General features: G+C 45.5%; 1 protein-coding gene across 5 annotated transcripts in view; it reads left to right on the top strand.

Annotated features, from left to right (window-relative positions):
- AP2B1 (adaptor related protein complex 2 subunit beta 1) overlaps positions 1–24551 on the top strand; it is an 82661-nt gene that overhangs the window by 22410 nt on the left and 35700 nt on the right. For all 5 annotated transcript variants that reach the window (XM_084493038.1, XM_084493041.1, XM_084493037.1 and 2 more), the window contains 8 exons: positions 5312–5502; positions 7641–7862; positions 8783–8903; positions 11095–11190; positions 15482–15597; positions 16727–16892; positions 17429–17527; positions 20514–20773. In XM_084493038.1, coding sequence (XP_084349164.1) covers positions 5312–5502; positions 7641–7862; positions 8783–8903; positions 11095–11190; positions 15482–15597; positions 16727–16892; positions 17429–17527; positions 20514–20773 — 1271 coding nt within the window. The remainder of the gene's footprint in view (positions 1–5311; positions 5503–7640; positions 7863–8782; positions 8904–11094; positions 11191–15481; positions 15598–16726; positions 16893–17428; positions 17528–20513; positions 20774–24551) is intronic.

Here is a 24551-nt window from a genome sequence, read left to right as displayed (position 1 = left end):
CTTAGTAAAAAGCTGTAAAAGAAATGCTTCTGGTGTGTGATAGGTGCTTGGTCCTACAGTGGGTGGGAGAAGGTTGAAGCCAGGCTGGGGTCAGACCCCAGTGCTTTCTGGAAGAGGCTGAGGGGGTTGCAGATCCTCAGTGGCTTCCTGCAGAGCTTGGTTTCCTGCACTAGGATGCTGGATTGCACCAAGGAGAAACCCTTGGTGTTGAAGACATCCTTGAGCACCTTCCTACCCACCCACCATAAGGGGTTCGACAGCTGGGGGAGCGTGGTTTCCCATCTCACAACTGACACATCCTGATCTTGCAAGGACAAGAGCAGGAGCAGTGTTTTAGCCTGCCACCAAGTAGTGTTCTTCTGCAGTGCTTTGTACGAAGTGCAGAAACCAGTTAGGGCAAGCACGCCATGAGAAACACATCACTTCGCCTTCCCTGCCATCACCACCTCCAGAAAAATTCATCCCACTTGCGAAAAGCAAGCAGGAGGCCTTCCCCACCCCACCCAGGCAATTTCTGGCTCCCTGGGCAGGAGCTGATTGCTTTCCAGCAATATGTTTCCAGAGTTTTAGGCACTGAAGCACAGCCTGCTGGAACGAAAGCTGTGGAAGACGAACGACTTCCTGAGAACCCTGTCACAATTCGAGCTGGACAGGTGAGCTGTTCCTTCCCAACACTATGCAGAGACTGGAGATGTTTTAGTCTCCCAGATGTAATGCTCTACGCACGTTACATGCATTGTGAGATATTCATGCAGGCTCTCTGCCTTGCCTGCTTGGGCCATTTAAATGAAAGGTGGTGCCTGGCTTTCTTGAGGATGGGAGCCTCCAGCGAGGTGGGGAAGGCTGCCTTTCCTCAGCATCTTTTCGAAGCCCCTTGATTTTTCTTCCTTTCCTTCCTTTCCTCCTCCCTTTAACAGAGCAGTGAGCTGAAGGTTCCTGCTAGGCAGCAGAACGTTGTATTTCATTAACCACATTACACACTTGGTTTAATTTCCAATTAGCCTGGGCTGCTAGTGAAATAATCTGATTGCTTGGGCTGTTCGGTGTTCTAGAGCTGCCGAGCATCCTTCCTGCCCCCCGAGCCCCTTTTCCATGTGGGTTGATAGGCAGACACTCAGGTTTTCACCCACCCCCTTTCCTCCTTGTCGATGTTTTTGATGCCATTTGCTCTGAGCTAAAGGTTTGAGCTGCCAGAAGGAATAACTGGCAAACGAGAGCTCCTACCTCTGCAGCGCTGCGCGAGGTCGGATCCGGTCTCCTGGGCTGCGGAGGGGGGAGTTGTCTGTACGTGGGTTTAAGTTGGGTTCTCGCTGAAACTGTAATGCAGTTTTAAGTGCAGGCTTTCATTTTTAATAAGAGCCTGCGAGATTTAGTTATCCTGCTCCCAGTGACACTGCTCCGAGAGTCTTAAGTTTGGTGGGAGATTGGAGCCAAGAAGCAGGGTGATTGTCATTCGGCTCAGCTGTGCTCCGAAGGGATGGTGCTGTGACTGCCTCTGAATAATGCTGAAATGTACCCGGGGTGGATGGATATAAATCAGCAAGCCAGCGAGCTCTGATGGTGATTGTTATTACTATTTAATCTTCAATCTGTTCTGCATTTGTACTTTCGGGTTATTTTTTAGGCTGGTTCTTATTGAAAGACTGTATTTGTAGTGAGTCAGGTGAGGCGTTCTGCCATGCACATCCCTGAATACGTGGTCTTATTTCAGCTTTTATAAGACACGGCTTATTTGTCCCATTTTTCTACATTTTATTATTTTCTAAAACAGTGCTTTTCAGTGTTTTTACTCCATTAATCTTTCCCTCAGACTTGTTACGCATTTGGATTAAAAAATTGCAGTTAACTTACAAGCTTTAGCCTTTAAAAATGATGATTTCTGTTTATTCATTGTCTTGGGCCCCACTTCTGTGACTAGTGGCCTGTTTTTTCATGGCTTTTGAGAACTAGAACACTACACTGGATGTTAGGTTGTCCTTTGAGTTTGCTTCCAATATGTGGAATAAGTCCTCTAGCTCTCAGCTGGTTTCTCATCAACTGAACTCGTTGAGTATTTTGAGAAGCAGAGGATGCCCTGCAAGGAGCTTAGGGCTGGCTCTTTCTCCTCAGCCAAGGTATGGCATCTGCTGTGAAACGTCTCCAGTTCAGTGGTCTGACTCTTGTTGTTCTATACCAAAAGTAAAGCTCCAGCTTTATTTATAATTTGTCTCTCAGTATCACCATCTTTGCTACTTATTTTCAAGGTGTCAGCCTTGAAAACCTATTTTTCAACTGACACGTCGCTCGTTTTATCACCTTGTTCTTTGCACTTGCTGTTTGGTGCAGCTGGACTTCGTTATCTTGCGTTGCTGTGCTCAAGACGGGGGATCAGCAGAGCTGAAGACAAACCTACAGCTTCGAGGCTGAACCTTTCTTTGGCTAAGTCCTGCTGAAGTTGGTGGGGTGCTGGTAATGTTGCTACTTACAGAACACTTTTTTTCCGAATATTTCTAGTAACATGGACGTGTTTGCCAGAGCATACCAGTTAGTTCCCCAGGTGATGTAATTGTTGTAATTCATGAAGCCAGCGGCAGTGCCAGTGAGGAGAGGTGAGCGTGTCTACTTGAACCAGTGTTTATGTTGGACCGCTTCCTGAAATCTGTTTTCGTTTCAGCTGTGCTGTGGCTGTGTAAAAAGCCTTGAAGATGCTAATTATTTTTGTTGGCATACCATAACATATCAATATGTTCAGTGTGAATCGCCAGCAAGTATTTATTTATTTATTTTTAAATCAGCGTTGCTTAAAGTTTGTTGAAGACATTCGCCATCCCCTTCCACCTCCTCTTTAGGTTCATTATCTTGTCACCACGCTGACAGCGGCGCTGTCCTGCTCAGGTAGAAGGTGAGGACAGCGGTGGTTGTGAGCTATGAGATTGTATCTGCCAGCCAGTCTGGCAGAACCGAGCTGCCACCAAATGTTTCAGTCCCTCCCAGTCCTTTTTCTAGCACGTTTTAGGGTGCAGCCTGGGGTCTTCTTGGGCATCATGCAGTCTGATGTTCCTTCTTTTGGATGCTTTTAATGAAAATCTGACACACTTGATCCAGCGGGTTGCCATTTAGTGTCCCATCCTCAGCTGGATTTGGATACTTGCGTTCATACTGCCCTGCTAGTTCCTGAAAAGAGCCCCAAAAATCCTAAAAGCAGGACGTTGGTTGAGGTCCCTGCGGTGCAGGCGACCCAAGAAGCAGCATTTCTGTTCAGCTTGTGCCTGTGGCAAACCCCAAGGGACAGACTTGGCTTAGCCTGCCAGGGAGGAGACAAGTGCAGCTGCTTTGACTTGTACTTGCCCCAGGGCTTGGGATATCCACGAGGCCTAATTACTGCCATGAAGTTAGTGCTTGGCAGCATGAGTTCATTTGCAGAAGCGCAGCCCTGTGCCTTAGTGCAGCTGGCAGGTAGCTTTCTGCAGTGCTTTCATTCTGTCCCTTCCTTTTTTTTTTCCCCCCTAAGTCCTCATTTTGTTTTATAAGTGCTTTTTCATAATGGTTTTGAATTTTTAAGTTGCTTTTGTGGTTTGTTTTCACTTGCAAATTTCTGAAGTTTAATGAAATTAGAGCTGTCTCTTCAGTTTTATGCTGCGTCACATTAACCATTCAGGAATTAGGCAAATTAAATAATGGCAATATCTTAATAAGTAACAGCAGCATATCTTAATAAGTAACTCATTAAAACAGCACAGGAAGACAGCAGTTCTGATTGCTAATGCTTTTGGTGACAGAAGGCTCGTTCAGCTAATGAAATTCATAAAATCTTGGATCAGAATCCTATCTGTGACCTCTAGGTGTGAAATGCAAAACAATCAACATTGCTGTGCCTGCGCGATGACTTTGGAATAGATTCGCTTAATGACAATGCAGCCTCTCTTCTGGTCGCACTGTTCTTGTGTTGTGTGCTGCATCAAAAACCTCTTCAGTCATCCGAGAAACACGAGATTTTTAATAACATCTCTGCCTTAATTCCGTGGAAAATCCTGCAAGGCTTCATCTGAGCAGGTTTGCCTTTTGAGTTGGGGATGACATGGTATATACACCGTAGAATATCCTGACAATGCCTCTTCATTGGGTATATCAGTTCTGTGTGTCAGACTCAGGTTTAAATCCCTGTTCTAGTTAAACAAATGAAACGTTTATTCTCAAAGGGAACAAATAGAAAAATCTTCTATTTTTGTGTATGAATTCTGCAACTCTTCTATTTTAAAGGTCTTCGTGTGGCATCTGTTAAAATAACTTCAGAGCTTGAGCATGGAAGTAGGAATCAGAAGCTTGTATTGCTTCAGACTGTGCCCTGGACCTCCTCAAGGAAGCACATTCCTTTCACCCATGCGAAGAACAGGGAAGACTTTATAGTGTCTTAAGTACAGCAAGAACGTTTTCAATGCTGAGTTGTGCTTTAGCAGGACTCCATAAAGTGCCTCGCAGCCTGTTGGGTTCTATGGAGACTATTTGCGATTGAAAGATGCCTTATTAAAAATATAATGGGAGCTGGCCATCGTAGGGAAATTGTGGGTTTGCTTTCCAACGGAGTGACCTGGCAGAATTGCTGCAGGGCTAAAGGCCACCTGGCACCTGCCTTCTCTTACGGGGAGGTGGTTCTCATTTCTTGGATTGCATTAAGCCGTGTGTCACAGGGCTGCCAAGGGGAAATCAGGCAAGAGGCATCCCTCCCTGAATGAAAGCAATGAAAGGTTTTGAGACCTTGGCTGTGTCAGTTGAGCATCTGGTGGAAGAGGGGGGAGATGAAGCTTCCAAGGTGGAAGCCTGGAGCCTGCAGAAGGTGAGATGTTCTGCTCCATCCCTGTGGGCATCCTGATGCCATCTCTGGCTCCTTCTGCTGCGAGGTCTCCTGTGAAGTCATGGTCCCAAGTCCCCGTTCTGTCCAGGGACATCTTTATCTTTTGCCTGTGATAGACGAAACCATTTTCAGGCTGTAACTTCTCTAGCAAAATGCTCTTTACACCTGCGCTGACTGTCCATGTTTCCCGTGTTTGTCAGCAGCCCCCTCCTGCTGTGCTGCTGTTCTTTCACTTCTTCCCCAAGAGACTTCACATTTTGGCAAAGAGTAAGGCTGCAGTCGAGCTGTGGGCTCTCCAAGTTTTTGGAGGTTGTACTGGGTCTCTGAAGGCTCTGATGACTGACATGGTGGCTGCTGCGAGCAGGCACCAGGATCTCCGTGTTTTCCCCATGAAACCCATGCTAAGCTCAAGCTAATCCCCATCAAGCCTCTGAAGACATGCTAGCAGGGAATACATCTCCTTGTCTCCTCTCCTCCCAGGTGGTAGCGAACGCCGTCGCTGCTTTGTCAGAAATCAGCGAATCGCATCCCAACAGCAACCTGCTGGATCTCAACCCTCAGAACATTAACAAGCTGCTGACGGCTTTAAATGAGTGCACGGAGTGGGGCCAGATCTTCATCCTGGACTGTCTGTCCAACTACAACCCCAAGGATGATCGTGAAGCTCAGAGGTATGTTGGATCCCACTCTCTGCACGGGCCACCTGGGGTTATTTGGTAGAAGAGCACTTGCAGACTTGTGGCAGTGTCACCTCTCTGAAGAGGGCTTGTGTTAACAGGGTCTCTGTGTTCAGGGCTGTAGCAGCACAAATAGCACTTGAAGTACAAGTAGCTTAAGGAGGCAAGTTTGGGGAATTTGGGCTGATGCTGGAAACCTGCCTCTTCCCTTTGCAGAACCAATTTCTTTTGTTGGCTGACTTTTTTTCTCCTCTCCCTTTAAACGGCCAGACCTTACTGAAATTGACCCTACGAAGAAAGCACCAGCCCAAGACCAACACTATAACAATGTTAGACCCATCTGGAAGCACTATTTGGGGGGTTTCCTGCTCTAAAGCAGAGCTTTCAAGTCTTTTCTGCTAATTTGAGAGGCAAAAAACCCTTAGGTTTGGGGGCTTCCATACTACTGCAGGTCTGAGGCTGGAAGGTTTTTTTTTTTTCCCCACTAAAAGCTAGTCTGTGATAAAAACTAAAGGTAATTTTTAAAAAAAATACTTATCTCTCCAAATTCTCCCTTGTGCTTCTACTTTTAGTTCTAATGACTAAAGCTATATACAGAGACCTTAGGTTTACCTAGTATTAATTCACACACTTCAAGCCTCCTCCTGATCTGTGTCCAAAATTGCAAAAAGTCAGATTTTGTACCCAAGAAAACAAGGAACAAGCAAGGAAAGTTACTTGGAATCAGGGAATTCTCAGACTTGATTTCATGTAAAAAGTGGGATGGAGGGGAAGGAAGGGGCACGAGCCCACAGGAAAAATGTGATCGGGCCGTCTGTGATTTGCTGGGTTTCTTTGGTAACTCTGCTTTTTTGAGGCACATCAGATAATCCACTTTTTAAAAAAGGCCTGCCAGTAGCCTTGCTGATTTTTCCACCTCCCTCCCCCTTGTGCTCGAAGAGGCAGTGCCAGAAAGCAGATATTAATGAGTGCTAGAAACCTGCAGAGATCTCCGGGGTGCCAGGCTGGTATTGTCCTAGCTCTGTCAGAAAGGGACCACTAGTCTGAGCAGCTGTGAACATGTCCCAGTTCCTCAGCCTTAATTCAGCTACAGTGGAGTGTAAAACTGGCTGGGCAGTAACAACTTCTCCTCCTTTCTGTGGAGTTTGACTCCTAGAGCCTGTCTTACTGCAGACAGGAGAACGGCAGCACCTGCTTTCTTATAGTGCTCTCGTTTACAGCACAGCCCGTGCCACTGCCCCTGTGCATGGAGAAACTGAGGCACGGAGCAAGGAAGCAACTTTGGCTTGCAAGACCTCAAGCAGTGGAAGTTGGGGATGGCCTCTGGCTCACTTCCAGCCTCTTGTGCTCTTCTCTTAGCCCTGCTGCTTCCTTTCCAGAGCAGCTGAAAGCAAATCTTTCAGATGAAGAAACTTTAGGGAGGCACAGATGGGAAGAAGATTGTTCTGGGTTAGCAATATGCAGGAGGGGGTGGGAAGAAACTTGACAGATGCTGTAAGAAAGACCATATGAACCCAAACTTCCTTTCTGCTTGGCTTGGGTTGTTTAGGATGCTGTTGACTATAGGATCCGCTGAGGCAAGTAGTGAAGCTGAGACTTGGGAGGATATTTAGGTCACTCTTTGCCTATATCTCCAGAGCAATGGAAATCTTCTTTTTTTGCAGAAACAAATGGCTGAAATGACAGCAACCTCCCCCCAAGCAAGCCAGAAGCGTGTATCACCTCTGAGTGATTCTATGGGGGCTGAAGTGTTTTTTCTGGTAGCGGTTCTGTTAAAGTTGTGCTTGTAAGTGACAGACAAGATCACAGAAATAGGAAAGAATACCACGAGGCAAAGGAAGAGAAAGCTAATAACTGAATGTGCGTTGGGACTTTAGTGCTGAGAACTGGAAGAGTTTCTGAGCTAGCTGTAGCAGGAGAGAAACCTGGAGCTGTGAAAGAAGTCGTTCTTGTTTGCTTCCTGCTGTGTTCAGGAAAGCAAGGCTGCCTGTTCTTGGTAAACAAAACCGAGGCAAAGAAGGGTCTGAGGAAGCTGTCTTCAGCCATGCACGATCTCCTAAGTTCAGATAAGATCTGAAATATTTGACATTTCTGAAATAACTTCAAACCCTCTCTTACTCCTCTGTTTCCAGTATTTGTGAACGGGTGACCCCTCGGCTGTCTCACGCCAACTCGGCAGTGGTGCTGTCAGCAGTGAAAGTGTTGATGAAGTTCCTGGAACTTCTGCCCAAGGATTCTGACTATTACAACATGCTGCTAAAGAAACTTGCCCCTCCGCTGGTTACCCTGCTGTCTGGAGAGCCTGAAGTTCAGTATGTTGCCCTGAGGAACATCAACTTGATTGTGCAAAAAAGGTAAAACCTTGAAGGAGTGTTACTCCTGGGTGTGTTATCTCAGGCCTTCAGGTATTTCCACATACACCGAACTGCATTTAATCCAGTTTCAGCCCTTTCAAGGGATGGATTAAGCAGTCTTGTGACTCTGGTGGCTTACATAAGTTGTCTTTGCAGCGCACTCGTGATACCAGTGTCATACAGTGCTTTTTTACCTGCCTCTCTCTTTGCTGCCTTTTTAAGCACAGCGAGAAGTGTCCTCCTACTACACTGTAAATCAGATTTCATAGAGGGAGGAGGGTGTAACTGCAGAGGTTGTAGTGACCTGTAGAAACTCAACGTCCTTTATGCTATTTGCTCTTGAGCATAGAACCAGACTTGTGATATAATGATGTACAGTGGGTTGGTTTTTTAACCAGTTTACCTCCACTCACATGCCTGGGTACTGTTGGTCCCTACTGGAAAGGTGGGATGACACCTTTTTACCTTTAACTTTTTACCTGTTTTTTTCCTATTTTTTTTTTTTTTACCTGATAACATTCATGGAAGAGCTATTGTGCAGTGGCACCAGTATCTTCTAAGTGAAAGCAGACAATGAGTTTGTCAGTCAGCAGGTTCTGCCTTAAGATAAGGGTGTTACACTTTCACTGAAAACACTGATGTCCACTGACTGCCCAAAATGCTTGGCTCAGCAATTCAAATGGACGTGGAGACATAGATATGGTTAGATACACTTAAATTCTGTATTTTGTATTTAAATAATTTTCTCTAGCCTGCTAACTTCCTTCATATTGTTGTTTGGTGTGTGTCTCAGAGAAAATGACACCATTCTGCTTTGCAGTGAAAGTCTGGGTAGATTTCTAAACCGAAGGTACCTTTAGTTAGGATAGAGCCCACTGTTTGTACCAGTCTTGGGTGAGACAACATTTTGTTTCCTTCAGGCCTGAAATCCTGAAGCAGGAAATCAAGGTGTTCTTCGTGAAGTACAACGACCCCATCTATGTCAAGCTGGAGAAACTGGACATCATGATCCGCCTGGCTTCTCAAGCCAACATCGCCCAGGTCAGCTGAAATTGTAATGGATCCTGCATCTGTTCTGGGGAAGGTCCTGGGGAGACGATGTGTGCGGCTATTGCCAGTGTCCTGGCTGTTAGACATCACTGTCCCCGTGCTCTTTGCAGCTGCTTAATGGAAAGTATTGCCTAAATTATGGAATTGCCTCCATAATGTAACTGGAGGTACCAGGAGTCGTGACAATTAGGCAGATCATCTCAGAGATTACATTTCCAGGAGAGCTGATGTCTCCTGTCAAATGAGTCACTGCTAGAGCTGAGGTTAGAACGAGAGGCTTGTTTCAAGTGAGAGAGGTGTGCCTGTAATGGAGGCATTCAAAAAGGTCAAACATTACTGAAGTGTGACTTTCAAGTGTATTAGTTAAATTATTACACCCTTGTACAGGCATTCTTCAGAGCTACAATAACCTTTATTTTAACTTAACTTGCTTCCAGGGTGGAAACTTCCCAAAGCTAGAGATAAACTAAGTTGAGACCACTTTACAGTACAGATTCTTTTGGTTTTAATGTAGTTTAATTCAAATTCTGAAAAGAAAGGAAGCATTCTCAAATGCCACCCTGGTTGCAAGGCCTAATGGTAATGCAGAATGAGTAATGCATCTGGCTAATGCTCTTATTGTCCTATCATAATTGTCAAAAAGCAAGTTCATTTAATGTGACGTTTTTAAGCAGCTCTCTACAGCTCTCTCCTCTGTTCTTTGGGATTATTTTTTTTGTTTCCCTTGTTTGTTTTGGAACAGAGCAAGGTAATTCACGCCCCTTTTGTGATGGGTACATGGAAAACATTTTAAAAATCAGTTTGCATGAGAATGTATTCAGAATTTTCTATGTGTTCTTGGTAGGCTCCGTACCAATTTTAATGCATAATGTTTAGATAATGCAAGTTGTTTGGATGAAAGGCAGTAGTGTCTGGGGGGCACAGTCTGGAACTGGGATCTGCAGAGTAATAAATAAATCCTTTCCTGGTTCTAAAGAGGCATTCCCAAAAACAACCTAAGCTTTGTCAGAAATACGCCCTGAAATGAGACCCACTGAGAGCAGGCTTCCACTCTCTTCCTCCCCATGCAGCTTGTCAAGACGCTTAATCTGCATGCCTGCACTAGACCAAGGCAGCAGAGTACTTGTGTCTGAGGTGCTCAGACTCGAGCAGCATTTGGACAGCATAAACTACCAAACCTGGGTGCTAAGTACTGTGCAGTGTAGATCATCCAAGGCAATAATAAAGCTTCAAAACACAGATGTCCCGTCTACTCCTTGTAGATTTATTTGTCTGCAGTCTGGCCCTTCAAGGCCTCTTTATCTTGTCATTGTTCTGAGGAATTGGCATTCGCTATAGATTTTTCAAACAACTGTCTTGCTTTGTGCTGTTCGGTTCTCCCTTGCAATCTATTGGTGACATCAGCGTGAAGTCCCTGATGTCATGTGTGAGAAACTGAAACACGGGATTTTGAGAGGGTATAAATTGCATAGGGTCTTTTTTTGTAATCGTGTTTAAAGTGATTTTATTTAAGATAAATTGGGTTTTTATTTAGAGGTGTGTAAGACCCCAGTAGGTCTTGGTTTAAGCCCTTGTTCAGTTTCCATTAGTCTCCAACCCCTAGAAGAAATCTTACTGGGGAGAAAATCTTTACATTGTTTTTAAATCTGTAGAGGTGTTTCAGGATGTCTTTGGATCTCCTCCTCCTCCTCTTTCCTGATCCAGCAGGGATCCAGGGATTCATCTCAGCACAGAAAAGGAGAGACCAGAACTTGTTGCTTAGAGCTTTGCATACGGTAGCTGTAGAACATGAAGTACAATAAGCTGTACATAAACTCTATGTGCATGGATATGGTGAACCCTACTTCGCTATAGCATCACCGTAAGGAGGAATTTGCAATATTAAAGCTTGGTGGGACTGGTCTTGTCCCCAGTTCTTGGTCAGGGGATCTTGATGGAGCCATGTTTTGGCTTCAGCCAGCCTGAACCAAGCCTGGCTGCCTACTCCAAGCCATTTTTCCTCCCAGCGGTGTTGATTTCAGAGGTAGACATCGACTGCAGGGTTTGAGTGCTTGCTTTGAATGTGTGGCTAGCTGTGGAAGAATTCATCCTGCGTGTATTCTGTTGTTCAGGTGGCATCGTTTGTTGGGTGGATGTTCTCCCAGTGTGACCCCAGCCTCACATTGGTGTGCTTGCTTTGCAGGTCCTGGCAGAGCTGAAGGAATACGCTACTGAGGTGGATGTTGACTTTGTTCGCAAGGCTGTCCGAGCAATCGGTCGCTGTGCCATCAAGGTTGAGGCAAGTACCTGAAACTCGGGGTTTTCCATGCTTCTCAGACTTCAAAAACAATATTAGGCTTTTCCATCTACTTCCCGTATTATGCAAAATTTCTTTGCTGCAGTGCTGGTGACAGTGACCTGGATACATCGTGCCCCAGCTGAACAGCTTAGCTGTGAGCTCTGGCTGAGTACATTGCAAGAGGGTGGTGTGCTTCTCTCAGACCTCAGCTTGCAGGCAGGGCAAGGCAGCAAAATCAGTCCTGATGGAATATTTGACTGTGTTGGCACCAGTGGAACAATGACCACTTATTCACGAGGTCCTCCTTTAACAGCTGTGGTCTGACCTTTTGAAGGGGGGAAGGAAAAGAGATTGTGCAGAGGAACTCAGTGCTACATGTTTTGTATCCCCCCTCCTCCCCTCAGCTGAACAGAGAGAGTTCAGCTAAGAGTTAGGGGGTCTGGGGTCACTTAAGAACAACTTGCACAAACACAACTAACTCCCTCTGCTTATCTAGTTTTGAAGGTGCACGTATCCTGTGGCTTCATTTGGGGTGTGCTCTCTTTAACCTAGCTGCTTATGCAAATAAGTTCCCAAGAACCCTTGTAGTTATCCAAAACAACAGTTTGAAATGTCCTCTGCCAGTTGAACATCCACCAAATGCTCGTAATAGAACAGCTTTTAATTTGTTAAACTCGCTGCAATTAAATCCAGCGTGCCTGACAGGAGCTCAGAAAGGCTGCAAAGAGAGAGATGACTTATGCTGTGGTGTTGATACTTTTCAGTAAACTGATAAACGACTGTAAAATGTCACATAAGTGGTCTAATTTCAGCTGAGCTTATTTAGCTTTTGCTAAAGTGTATTCCCATGAGCACTGACTGGCAGCAGATTTAAATAACCTAATCATGCCTGGCTGAGTACAGTGTCAGTGCACAGGTTTCCCTTGTTGCTAAACCACGGTAAGTCTGCACAAAGAGGGCACCAACTTTGTCCTCTTGAGAGAATCGACAGCCTCTTCCTGTGCAGCTTCCTCTTCCTTCCTTTGGCTTGTAAAGGCTTATCTCTGCAGTGGGCTTCCTTTTAAGTGGGGCCAACAGACAGGTGATCACTGCCTCCGTGTCAAGTCTTTGTTTCAAAATACAGAGTGCTCCCTCCACATTGCCTGCAGGCAGGAGGCTGTTTGGGAGAAGCCACAGCAGTGACGGTAGGAAATGCTTTTGAGCATGAAAGAGGGCGACTGAGAAGTTAAAAGGAGCTGGTGGCAGCCCTTTTTGTTGGGGTCTTTGTGCTGTGGAGCACAAGCTTGCTTTACTGCCCAGCAGGGGCTGCTCAGCAGGACTTGGCCCTGCGTCTGCCCTGGTTTCACGTGACAGGTGGTGTGTTCTTGCAGCATCAAGATGGTTTAGAAGTTTTCACCCTTTCTCACCCTCATCTTCTCCACTCTTCATTCCCATCCTGGATGCCATGCCAGAGTTGCATTCAATACACACGGTACTGATGATAATGCCCCAACAAATTTGCAGTGACCCTCTAACTGTATAATTGGGAATTTCTCAATAAGCTGAGTTAACCTTGATTTTTTTCAGCAGTGCTCCTTTGAAGACACTGCTGCTAGAGATGAGGTCTGTTTACTCCTCTGACAAGAGCCAAATTTAAGAGGGCAAATATAGAACAACTCATTACAGTGTCCTCATCTCTGGGTTAATCCCTGTCCCCTGCGCATCTGTGTTTACTAGAGGCTGTTTGTTCTGTGAGTTATGACTAATGGAAGAGCATTTTCACAGCCATCAGTGTCCAGGTTCCCAAGGCTTAGAAATCTGCTTTTTGACATAGGACGCAGCCGGCAGGAGCTGTTGATGAATGAGTGTTCACAGGGAACCTCAGCTCTGCCTCCAAGGATCCTACCTTTTGTCTAATTATCTCTCCTAGAAGAGTAAGACAGTAAAATAAATTTGTCTGCTGTGACTTGAGCCGTAGAGCAAGCGTGGCAGTACCTTTGTTGTGAAGCAGTGCACAGTGCTAAGAGTAGCAGAGGTGCTTATTTTGGAAATGTAAGCAATACGCATGCTGAACAGCAAGGCTGGTGGATTTTGTCCAGGTTTAAGTTGTCTTGTGGGTTTGGGGGACATCAGATTGTTTTGCACAGATAGACTAGCTAGGGTCAGAGGTAGCTTGGGTGCGTCTGCAGCAGACTGTGTGGTTTAGCATGAGGTAAAGGTATCTCTGGGGTATCTGGGGGTTGTCTGTTGGTTTGTTCCACGGGCAGCAGTAGATGGAGAAGCCATCTGCCCCGTAGATTGTAAGGAAACAAAGCCCTGCTCCTGTTCCCCTCCGAGGAAAAGGAAATGACACGGATGTCGTAAGAACAGTGATTATTCTAGAGCAAAGGAGAAACAGCAGGCACCGTGTTAGAGGGGGATTTGTCTTAGTTCCAGGACTTTCTGCTAGCAGACGAGCTCTTAGAAATCTTTGAGGCTTATGACTGAGTGTGGTAATTCAGTCATCTTGCAGGCTTTTGTTCGGTTCCTGCAGAACACCAAAGCAAGTTGGGCTGGTTGGTTGTTCTTTCTCATGCCAACTCAAGAGCTCTTTTGGGGGCACTCTTTCATCAGTTTGCAGAGCACTGTGGCCCCCGGGGACACCCACCTTCAAACAGCAGTGTGTTTACAAAGGATGGGGTGAGCTGGGATGTGTTTTGTTGCAGGGACTTGAGGACTGCTCTACTGAGCATGTGCCCACGTGATGGCTTGCCTTCCAAGGGACTTTTGGGCTCGAAATCAATACTGTGTATTTCAAAGTGGATGTCGTACTCTTCCTGGAAAAATCATGCTTCAAAGCATCTAAAGAAAAGAAAAATAAGCCTTAATTTGCTTTTCCTTGAAATCTTCATCTCTTGAAACTTTGCTGCTTGCAAGCTCTGAGAGGGCTGCATTTGCTTGAGCTGTAAACAGCAAATGATGCTGTAGATGCTGTAAAGAGGATTTGGCTTAGGACAGATTTACCCCAGGTAAATCTTAAGGTCAGTTGATAAATTGCAAGAGATGAAATTACAAGCTCTGGAGCATCTAGCCTGTAAGGACTTCGAGTGAGGTTCCTGCTGTGAATGACATTGGTCTGTGTTGAGCCAGGGCCCTTGGTCAGTCTCCAGGAAACTGAAGAGTCGTCCAGTTCCCAGGCTCAAATCTCCTCCTGACCAAGAGAAGAGATCAGAGCAGGATGTTGTCAGGCTGTCTTTTTGCTGCCTCTGTAGCAGTGTAGTGCATATGAAGTCATGCTAAGGAGGGAGAGGTATTGTATCAAAACCAGAGGAGTTTAAATATTTGTATTTGGTGTGGATTTCAGGGCAGAGTCTCACGGTACCAGTTTGCAAAGATGGTGCAAATGCTGGTTTATAAAGTGCCTCCTTGGTTGATCCCCGTGCTGGCATTACCACTGTTTGTGCTTGTAGGCTGTGTTTGTAAGATACCACTGCAACAGTCACGGGGGCAGAAAAATATCACAGTGAGGTTTTTAGTCTTTGCTTGTCCTAAATTTAGCCATACAAGTCATTGGGTTTGTCCTTGAGATTTTTGCCCATTCTCAAAGAACGGATTCCTGCAACTTACTCAAATGCCATTTCATTCCTCTGCCTCCTGCCCAGCCTTCGAGAGCTGTGAAAGCGGAGGGGACTATTAGCTCACTTGAATTGAAAGATCCACCTACGATGCTATTGTTTGTGCCCTACGACATCTGTCTTGATCCTGAATGCTTTATGAATGTGCTGATGGTGACTGCCTAGGCAGTGTCATGAGCAGTCTGCTTCTCACATTAATCACCAGCTGTGTAATGAGGCTTCATATGTGCTCTGCTACTAGCCAAATCACTATCCTTATTTCAGGCTCTCTAGCACTGGAGTTTTTTGCTCCTGTGTTGTCCTGCCTTGCTGCTATTTGGGAGCAGACCTCGCTGAATTGTTTGCCTCTAATTCCAGTTCTTGTTCCTGGAGCATGCCAGCGACCAGTCCTTGTTATCCTACAGGGTCTGTGGCTGGGAATTAGGAACTTAGCGTGAAAGCTGCATTGGCAACAGCTGGCTTTCTGTTTATGGCTGTGTTTTCACACATTGCTAGTGACCTCAGCCCCAGCCCTGATTGCCATGGCTTCAAGTCCAAGAGAGCTCATTCAGTGACATGTTTCACCTGCTAGCCAGCGTGAGGGTGGTGTAAGTAGTAATGCAGGCAATTTTCTTAATGCCAGGCTCCTCAGCATCTGCTGTGGCAGAAGTAGTTCTTCAGCTTGTTTTAATTGTGGTGTTTGTGTTCTTCCCCCCCAGCAATCTGCAGAGCGCTGTGTGAGCACGCTGCTGGACCTCATCCAGACCAAGGTCAACTATGTGGTCCAGGAGGCCATCGTGGTAATCAGGGACATCTTCCGCAAGTACCCCAACAAGTAGGTGAAAGTACTGCAACGTTTTTGGAAGCTTTTGTCTTTTAGCATCACAGTACAGCAATGCAAACCCCAGTCAGTGTAGCTTACCAGGCCGCTGAAGCCAAGGTGGTTTTCTTTCTGAAAAGCAGTGTCCATTCTGGTCCTAGCTGCTAGTGTGGCAGGAATCAGATGTCAGCTCCAGACAAGATACCAGCCTGACAGAAATAATTTGAGTGGAAAGCTTTTCCTTCCCCCAGCTCTGTATGCATGCTAGGTATAAGACTTCATCAAAAGCAAGTAAAAATCTCGCAGAGGATGCCAAAAGAAAAATTTGACCAAGTTTGCAGCATTAGGCTTCTGTTTTTCCTCATCTCTTTTAGAAGGCTTGCATACAATCTCCTGGAAGTTCATGGCTTTCATGGTCTGAAATTCCAGGCAGATTGTGCTGAACAGAATGATGCTGGCTTTCTCCATCGAGTGTTCTCTCTGGCTTGGGCAGTATTCAGCTTATTTTAAGCAGTTTCTGCAATAAAACACTGCCTCTTCAGCTAGAGAATAGTGCAGTAGTCTCTTTCAGCAGAGACTTCATGATCACCTTAAAAAGTAATATGGGACATGTGCAGGTCTCTCTGGCAATTTCTGCTGTCAGTTAGAAGATAGATTGCATGCTTATGACAGGGATACCCACTCATGGGGATCGAGGAAGCTAAATAACTAGTGTGGGATATTGTCTGTTTAACAGCAAAGCCTCTGGGGAAGTGTGATATCCAATTTTAGAGCTGAAGTCTGAAGATGCCAGTGAAGCTGCAGGGTCAGGCACAGATTCATGGTTTGACCTGTTTGGATAAAACATCCCTTTAGCAAAAATGAAAGGGAGGCAGCTTTGTCTGGAATTCTATATCTGGGTGGTCTTGCTGATTACACAAACTGCGAAGCTCTTGAGAACCCAGTGAGATCTTAGCACTCAGCCTGGGGAAAGAAAAACCCTAGGAATATGGTCAGTTGAGTGAAAATGCTGTTTATTTTGTGTTGCGTAGAAATACTAGACATTGTAATTCAGTGCAGGATTCTCTGCAGAGTGATGTGGGCAAAGATGGAGTAATGCAAGTTGAATTCACCCTAGTAACCCACCTGTATTTTGATAAATCAGGTACGAAAGCATCATCGCCACCCTCTGTGAGAACCTGGATTCCCTGGATGAGCCAGATGCCAGAGCTGCCATGATCTGGATAGTGGGTGAATATGCAGAAAGGATTGACAATGCAGATGAGCTGTTGGAGAGTTTCCTGGAGGGCTTTCATGATGAAAGTACTCAGGTAAAAATTGTGTTATACATCCTGTCTGTAGTGCTTCATGCAGTGTGTCTGTGGGACCAATTGTAAGCATTACTGTAGTGGTCAGAAATACCTCCCAATGAAAACTTAAGTATTTAGCTAAAATAAAACTCTTGGGACTCTGCAGACTTGTTTTGGGGTCTTAACTCCCAAACATTATTTTCTTTTTTCTTTTGTGGGTGGATAAGACAGAGCAGTAGGGCTTTCTCCATGTTGGATACTTCGTGGGGAATAGCCCTACTACCGACCAGAACATACAGAAGAATGGTGATGAGGTGCATCACAATATTACATAAATCTCAGTGTACTGATCAGGGATTTGTTTGCAAAAGTATTTTACAACGGGCAAAAGTCTGAGTTTCATTATACTGAGTTTTCCTGACAAAGAATAGTGTAATGCATGGGATAGTTAGAAAGCATGGGATGTGAATTTCATACTAGTACAGGATGTTGAGACCCGGGACGCATAGCTAAAGCAAGGCTGACTCTAATCTCTCTCCTGTGTACCTTTCTCTTAGGTGCAGCTCACCCTGCTGACTGCTATAGTGAAGCTGTTCTTAAAAAAGCCTTCTGAGACCCAGGAGCTGGTTCAGCAGGTCCTCAGCCTGGCCACGCAGGTAAGCCAAGATGCACAGTGAAGCAGAGTCCTCCAGCCCATGTGCTGGCCTGCACTGTGGTGTGTCCCATCTGCTAGACTGATCAGCCTCCCTGGTAGATAGGGTTCAGGCATGTTTTCCTCTCTCCCAGAGAGGAGGGGTTTGACTCCATTAGCAGCTGCTCTGTGCCTGTTACCATGCCATCTGGCGTCCGCTCTCTACTTCTTAGCTCTTGCTTCATCCTAAATCCTTCCACATTCCCCCACCAAATTAAATGTTAGGCGCAGGGTAGAGTTCTGAAGAAACCAAAATACCTTCTCTTTGAAAGGTGGCTTGCAGTTAAAACATCTGCTGCTCTGACAGAGGGATAGGGCCAAGCAAAGACTTTTTTCTGTGAACAGCAAAGCTTAAACGGTGCTACAAAAACAAAAGAAATAAGGTTTAGTTTTTTCCTTTGTACTTGGATACTGTCAACCAGCATGGCAGCTTTGTTGGAGGCTGTAACAGTGGGTTAGGATTCCAGATTCATTATGCATGTGGAGCTGAGTTGTGAGCTCAGATCACTGCAGGTAGGGCTGGGCTCGAACTGGAAGAAAGGAGTGCTGTAGTTCTGGAGGACAGAAGCAGAGATGTGGTGGTGGTAGGAGTGAGACCTCAGCTGAACCTCCTGCACTCCCTGTGCAGTGATGTAGCCCAAAAAGAGCATTTCCTCTCCAGGCCTACTGCACCAACCGAGGAAAATACTCCTGACTGCACTGAATGGGCAGCAATTGAGTCCAGGTTTTCTGCTCAGAAGCAGTCATCAGCTAGCCTTTTGGGCCCTCTTTTGCTGGAAGAAGTCGTGGCTATGGACTTCATGATACTTCTGTTCATCCAGCTGGGGGTGGTGCATCGGGCAAGGACAAGAAACCAAGCCTGCTCTTCTTGCTTCCGAGTGTTTAAAATCCGCTATTATCTTGGCTCCTCTTTAGAGAGGGCTGGGCTAGGGGCTGGGTATATCATTTGTCTAAGCCAACAGAGGAAAGGTACTAAGTGTTAAAACCCACTCTGCTGAGTCATAAAACACTTAATGGCACCCTAGGAATATAATAGGCGTCTGTTTTTTCTCTGTTTGTCACAAATGTTGATTCAGTCTGGCTTTTTTGTATTTTATATGAATAATAAGTCAGGACAACCAGCTGAAAAACACTAAAAAGCCTTATGCTTCAAGGTCTGATTTCTAGGTAGCGATACTGTTTTTCACTTGAGTGGGAGAGTAATTACACGTGTGTTTCTTTCCCCAGCTCAGGTATTGTTGCACTTTGAGTGCCTCTTAGGGTATGTCTGCACAGCAAACTGCAGGTGTGATTGTAGCAGGAGCCAGTGTAATCCAGCCAACACTGGTAAAAATAGCACTGAAGCAGCTGGGGATGGGAGGGACACAGATGTGGAGCAGTGATCGAGGTCCCTAGCAAGCCTGTAACCTAACGGATGGCTCGGAGCCTCTACATCTTCATTGCTGTTGTCTGTCTGGCATGGGTGGGTAACTGAGCTAGCATGGCTTCATTGGTATGCTCTGCAGGTGTGCATGCAGGCCCTGGAGACTGGAGAATTAGGAGCAATGTGGAAAGGAAAGATCTGAGCCTCTTGTTCCAGTAGATTTACTAAAGTTTCAAGTCTGTTTATTTGGCTGTAAGAAGAAACAGTCAGTCCTGAATCTGGATGTGCCTGGAAGTAGGTAGGAGCGCGTGGTCTTTCATGTCTGCCCTCGCAAAGGCCCTGTCTGATCTTGAACTGCCTGCTGAAGGCAGGATGAGGACATCCTGCTAGGGATTGCTAAGGGCAACGGGTGTAAAGGGTTCACAACTCCGCCATCAAACTGAAAAACAGCACTGCAGAGAAATCTGTCAGTTGACCCAGACGATGTATCTAGGTCCTTGTGAGCAAAACGAGTTTAGCGCGCCCAGCCTCATTACAAGCAGAGGTTTTGCTGTGTGCCTGAGAATGTCTTGAGACAGAGGGCAGAGAGGCAGGTTACAGCAGGTCAGCAGCAATGTGAATGAGATCACAGAAGAGCAGAAGAAATGCCAAGGAGGAAGGCTAATGAGGTGTAGGATATATTGCCAGAATTTTGCAGGGGAAAAAAAAATCTCAGTAGCATCTACCCTGTTATTCTCCTGATGTGGGGTTTAGAAATCCCAGCTCTTTCTTCAGTGAACAGTTTGAATGTGTTACGCTACAGCATAAAACCCCAGCACCTCTCTATCCCTAGAATGCTAGCTGCCAGCTATCACCACTTACTTTGCTGTTCTGGGCAGAGCTGTTTGAAAAGGAGATAGACTAATTTATGCAGTGGCAGGAAAACAAGGATATTATTGACAGCTGGAGAACTGATGAGGTGTCTTTACCACATACCATTAGTATCTCCCCATACTTCATTAGACAACTAAGGTGCAGGATAAATAAGGGCTCTTCCGTTGTGAAGAACGCTCCTTATTAAGATCCCTCCTGTAGCTCTGCAGGGTCTCTTTGTCCAGTGAATGCCCTTGGTATGTCGTATATTTCTGGGAATCCTGGATCTTTCTGTTGCAATACAGAACATAGCATGTTTATTCTTAGTGTGTGATTATCATTTTCATTCACTCTTTTCTCCTGTCCACAACCCCTTGGAGTTCTCCTGAATTCTTTTAAGTGGCAGGAGAAGTTGGAAAGCAATTGATAGTTTTGTGGGATGGGGCAGCTGGGGGATGTGTAAATCCAGGGACGTTTTGCTCCCTGACCAGATGGGCCAACTCTTTGGTTAGGAAGCCAGGCATTAATGCTTCGGGATTTATTTTTAATTTTGTAATGTTCATCACAACAGTTTATAACTTCATTCTGAAATTGATGACTGTCACTACTGGATGGTTGTTTCATGTTTTATTTTTTTTCATCCACTAGAACCACTGCTAGAAAAATTAAGTGATTTTAAGTGATTTTAGGAGTTAGTCCCCTTTAGAACCGTGACTGATGCATTGCTTTGCCGTAGGACTCTGACAACCCAGACCTGCGGGACCGTGGCTACATCTACTGGCGCCTTCTTTCCACGGACCCGGTGACTGCCAAAGAAGTGGTCCTGTCAGAAAAGCCCCTGATTTCTGAGGAGACCGATCTGATTGAACCAACTCTGCTGGACGAGCTGATCTGTCATATTGGATCTCTGGCTTCGGTGTACCACAAGCCACCCAACGCTTTTGTGGAGGGCAGCCACGGTATCCACCGCAAGCACTTGCCAATTCACCACGGGAGGTAAGCTGGGGCAATGCTGGTGATAATGAGCAGGATTGGTTGTTTCTTCCTAGCAAACAGTCCTAAAGATGCATGGGTCTCCTAAAACACTCCTTGTTTTTGTTTTTGTTTTTTTACCGATTGTGTAGAGGCTTGTGGATCATTCAAGGAGCCATTCATTGTAGGATTTAATTCTGGGTGTGTGGTTTCTGAGTTCCTGGATCAAAAGACAGGGGAAGTATCATATAACTTCTCACACAAGAACTTTAATGTTTTTGGGGAAGACACTGGCTATAAGGCCTTTGGCTTGAGAGCTGGGCTAACAAAGCAAAAGGTGGTTAGGTGGTGAAAGGGCATACTTCAGGAGGAGGAGCAGTGAAAACAAGTATCTTACAGAAGGGTACACTTTGGTTGTGTAAGACTTTTTGCTTCAGTGATGGGACAGCTTTGCAAGCCTCAGTTGCATAGAATAATACCAGATTCCTGGAACTGGCAAGAACAGGGATCTTCTGTGGTTAGAATGTGAAATGGGGAAGGGTGAACAAGGCTACCTCTCTTACTTGGTGCCTGTAAAGCAAGGGGAGCGTAAAAGCAGTCTAGGTCTTGCCACTAAAAACTGCTCAGGCTTAAAACAAAATGCCTGGACGGGCGTTGTTCTGTCTAACCTTTGGGGAAAAAATGCTTTGGCTTATTATCTGGAGCTTTAATGTTTCCCCATAATCACAGTCCTGAAAGTGGGTTAGGTCTGCAAGAGCAGGCATTGCAGCAGTCCCAGGCTGTGGTGGTGCTGCTGTTGAGCCTGTTCCCATGGTTCCTTGTTCAGGTAAGCAGTGCTATTTGCTAATGGTATTAATTACAAATATAAGTGTGCTTTACAGCAGGAGGCAAAGTATCCAGGCTTACCTTTTAATAATATTCCCAAAGTGACATTTGGAGTGCTATTTTTTGCCGTTGCACCAATAAATCAGTGTGTGATGCTGCTTCTTTTCTATTTTCTGATACCACTTCTCTTGCTATTCTTAGCAACTAAAGCTATTTCTGTCATATGACTAGCTTTGAGAAGCTGAGTTGTTTTCTCCCTGCCTATGAAATCAAGTCTGGCTGCACTGACCCAGGACCAGCAAGCACGAGTCTACCAGTCAGGCAAGAAAAGCAGTGGATGCTTCGCTCAGCTTCAAGATTTGCCTCAACAGCAAAATAAGCTGGGTTGGGTGTAGATTTGGCCTCCCATGTTAGCACCCTTCCCATGCACTTGTTTCAGTACAGAAATGAACAGAGGGGTTTAATTAACTCAAGGAATTCAGCTACTGCAGGGAGCAATCTTTCTACTGGCTTCTGTATATTCAACACACTCGAAGCTAGTGCCCAGGCAGTCAACTTTCCTCATTTTTTTCTGCTTATAGCAGTGTTGTACATTGCCCTTGTGTTGCTTACTACTGAATTACTCATTACTTCAAGAGAAAGCCTTCAGGGCTTAATCACCAGTGGTAAGGTGAAGAAGCCAGAGCTGGGGGACAGTGTAAAGGGCTGAATGCTGATGCAGCTTTAGCCTGCTGCTTGGTAAATTAAAAAACAAAAACGTGTTATTGTTAGCGACACACCAAGCTTCTCCAAAGCGAGATCACCCATAAAGAGGCCCCGTTATTGTGACTTTCTGCTTTCCTGTTAGCAGAAGGACAGATTGATCAGGCTGATGCCAAGGCCTCCTTGCACCATGTTCCAGTGTACCCAGTGGCTGCTTGCAGCCCTGAAAGCATAGAGAGCTGCTCCCCGGGTGCAGGCTGTGGCAAGCCTGAATCTGCAGCCAGATTTTTACTGAACGCTGAGAAACCAGTTTGCCTTTTCCTAGTGCTGAGGGTGTGTGAGAAAAGATGCACAAAGAGGTACAGGAAAATTTGTCATCTTCAAGAAGTTTAAGGGTGTCCAGCGGCAGATAACATCAGCCAGCTGTTTGGGGTCGTCTTTGCTACTTCTGTACTCTGGCGATGACTGTTCTGGTGGCTGACCTGTCCACTGCAGACCGAGGTTTTCCTTCAGATTGTGCAGTGAGATAGAGGTGGGAGTGTGGGGATGTCTGCAATCAATGTGGCTTAAGAGAGTAAAGATAGCTTTTCCTTGAGTAGATGGGCAGAATTAGCTGCTTGGTGCTTTTCTGGGTACAGACGTAGGAGGAGGTGGTTGTGGTTGGCAGAATACACTCCCTTGCAGTGGATGCAGAGGTGTGTTTCCATACAAAGCACTGTAGGACAGGAAACCCAACTGCTTGCCACTGTCCAACACTTTAAGCAAGAAAACCTTTATCGAGTCTTTTGGCCCTTTATAACCCTCATAGTCTTAATTCCTTTTTTTTTCTTACCAAGAAAATACAAAGATGCATATACAAATCTCCTTAAAAAGATCTGTTCTGTACAGCAAATAGAAGGCTCAGTTGGTTTTTGTTATTTTTTTAATACAAACTGACTTAGCTTCGTCCCTTCCTCATTTCTTCCTGGGCTTTGGGGCAACTGCAGTTAAACAAGACCTTGAAGGATTGCTTTATCTCCATCAGAAGAAGGATGAGTAAGTGTTGAAGAGGTGTAGTGTTAGAGGGATTATATACTGGGAACGAACCAAGTGTGTGCACTACCAGCTTGTAATGTGCCTCTGCTCATACATGCTGTTCTTTCCCGTGCTCAGCTTGGGGGTGGGAGTGGATCACGGTAACCACTCGCTCCTCAGAAATGTTTTAGCTGGCTGGTCGGCATCCTCAGAAGTCTCCCTGCTGAAGGCAGAAGCAGAGAGGACAGCTAATATTAGTGCTATTAGAGGTCTAAAGCTCTTAATGCAAAGAAGCTTTCGATCCTTTCTGTCGCTGCTTGGTAACTAATTCATTCAGCAGCCCTTATGCTGCCTCTCTCCCTCTTGGCACCAAGTTGGTAGCGGCTTACGCTGTGGTGCTAAAGCTTTCCCCTCAGCAGCTGAGTAGGGATAAGGAAGAGGATCGTGGCTACTCAAAACCAGCAGCTGCAATCCTTAGAAAAGAGCCCAGTGTTAAAACACCTTGTCAGTACACTAATTCCCGTGGCATTTCTTTGCAATTACCTGTTGGCTGCATCCGCAGAAATACGGAGCTGGAAATAATTCTGTCAGTTTCTGTTGGCAGCAGGACACAGAATAGACTTGAAGTTATCTAAAATATTCGTGTGTCTGGATTTAAAGAATAAATATGTTGTAATGAGCTCTCCAGGAGCGACAGTGAGTGTTACTGTGTTTTTTCCCCTCGTAAAACTCAGTGGCAAATGGGTATAAAAGATAGCCAGACTGCTTATGGTGAGAAACTTTTGGAATTTGTTTAAGAGGCATTTCTAGACTAGCAATTAGTCTACTAATGCAGAGAAAATAATGTTATTGGTGGAAGGGAGGTACTAGTTTTAGATTGAGGTCTTTAATTAGGAAAGTGGTGGACCTTGGTGCAGGTCAGTAGAAGGTGTTAAATCTGGATCTGTGGGGAACAGGTGAGTTTGTCCTGGTTAGAGTAAGGGCTTAAGGGTTAATATCAGTGTTAGGTCTCAGGAAATTGGGATTTTTTTCAGGTTTACATGTAGCTCTCCAGGTCCTGTGGGCTAAAAATCACCTTCTTTGGCTTCTTCTGAGTTGGGAAATATTTGAGTTGGGAAATATTTGTTTTCAGTGCTGTAGTCTGTGTAGCACATAGGGCTCATGATTTGCGAGAGGTCTGTGATTCTGCTAGGGAGCAGGATTTCACACCTGAAAATTCCCTTCTCTGAACTGCAAATCGTGCACAAAGCATGGCAGGTCC

This window comes from Aythya ferina (assembly GCF_964211825.1).
Source record: "Aythya ferina genome assembly, chromosome: 19".
In the NCBI taxonomy this organism is placed as follows: Eukaryota; Metazoa; Chordata; class Aves; order Anseriformes; family Anatidae; genus Aythya; species Aythya ferina.
Note: the sequence above shows the minus strand (reverse complement) of the source record. Positions and strands in the feature narration are given on the sequence as shown.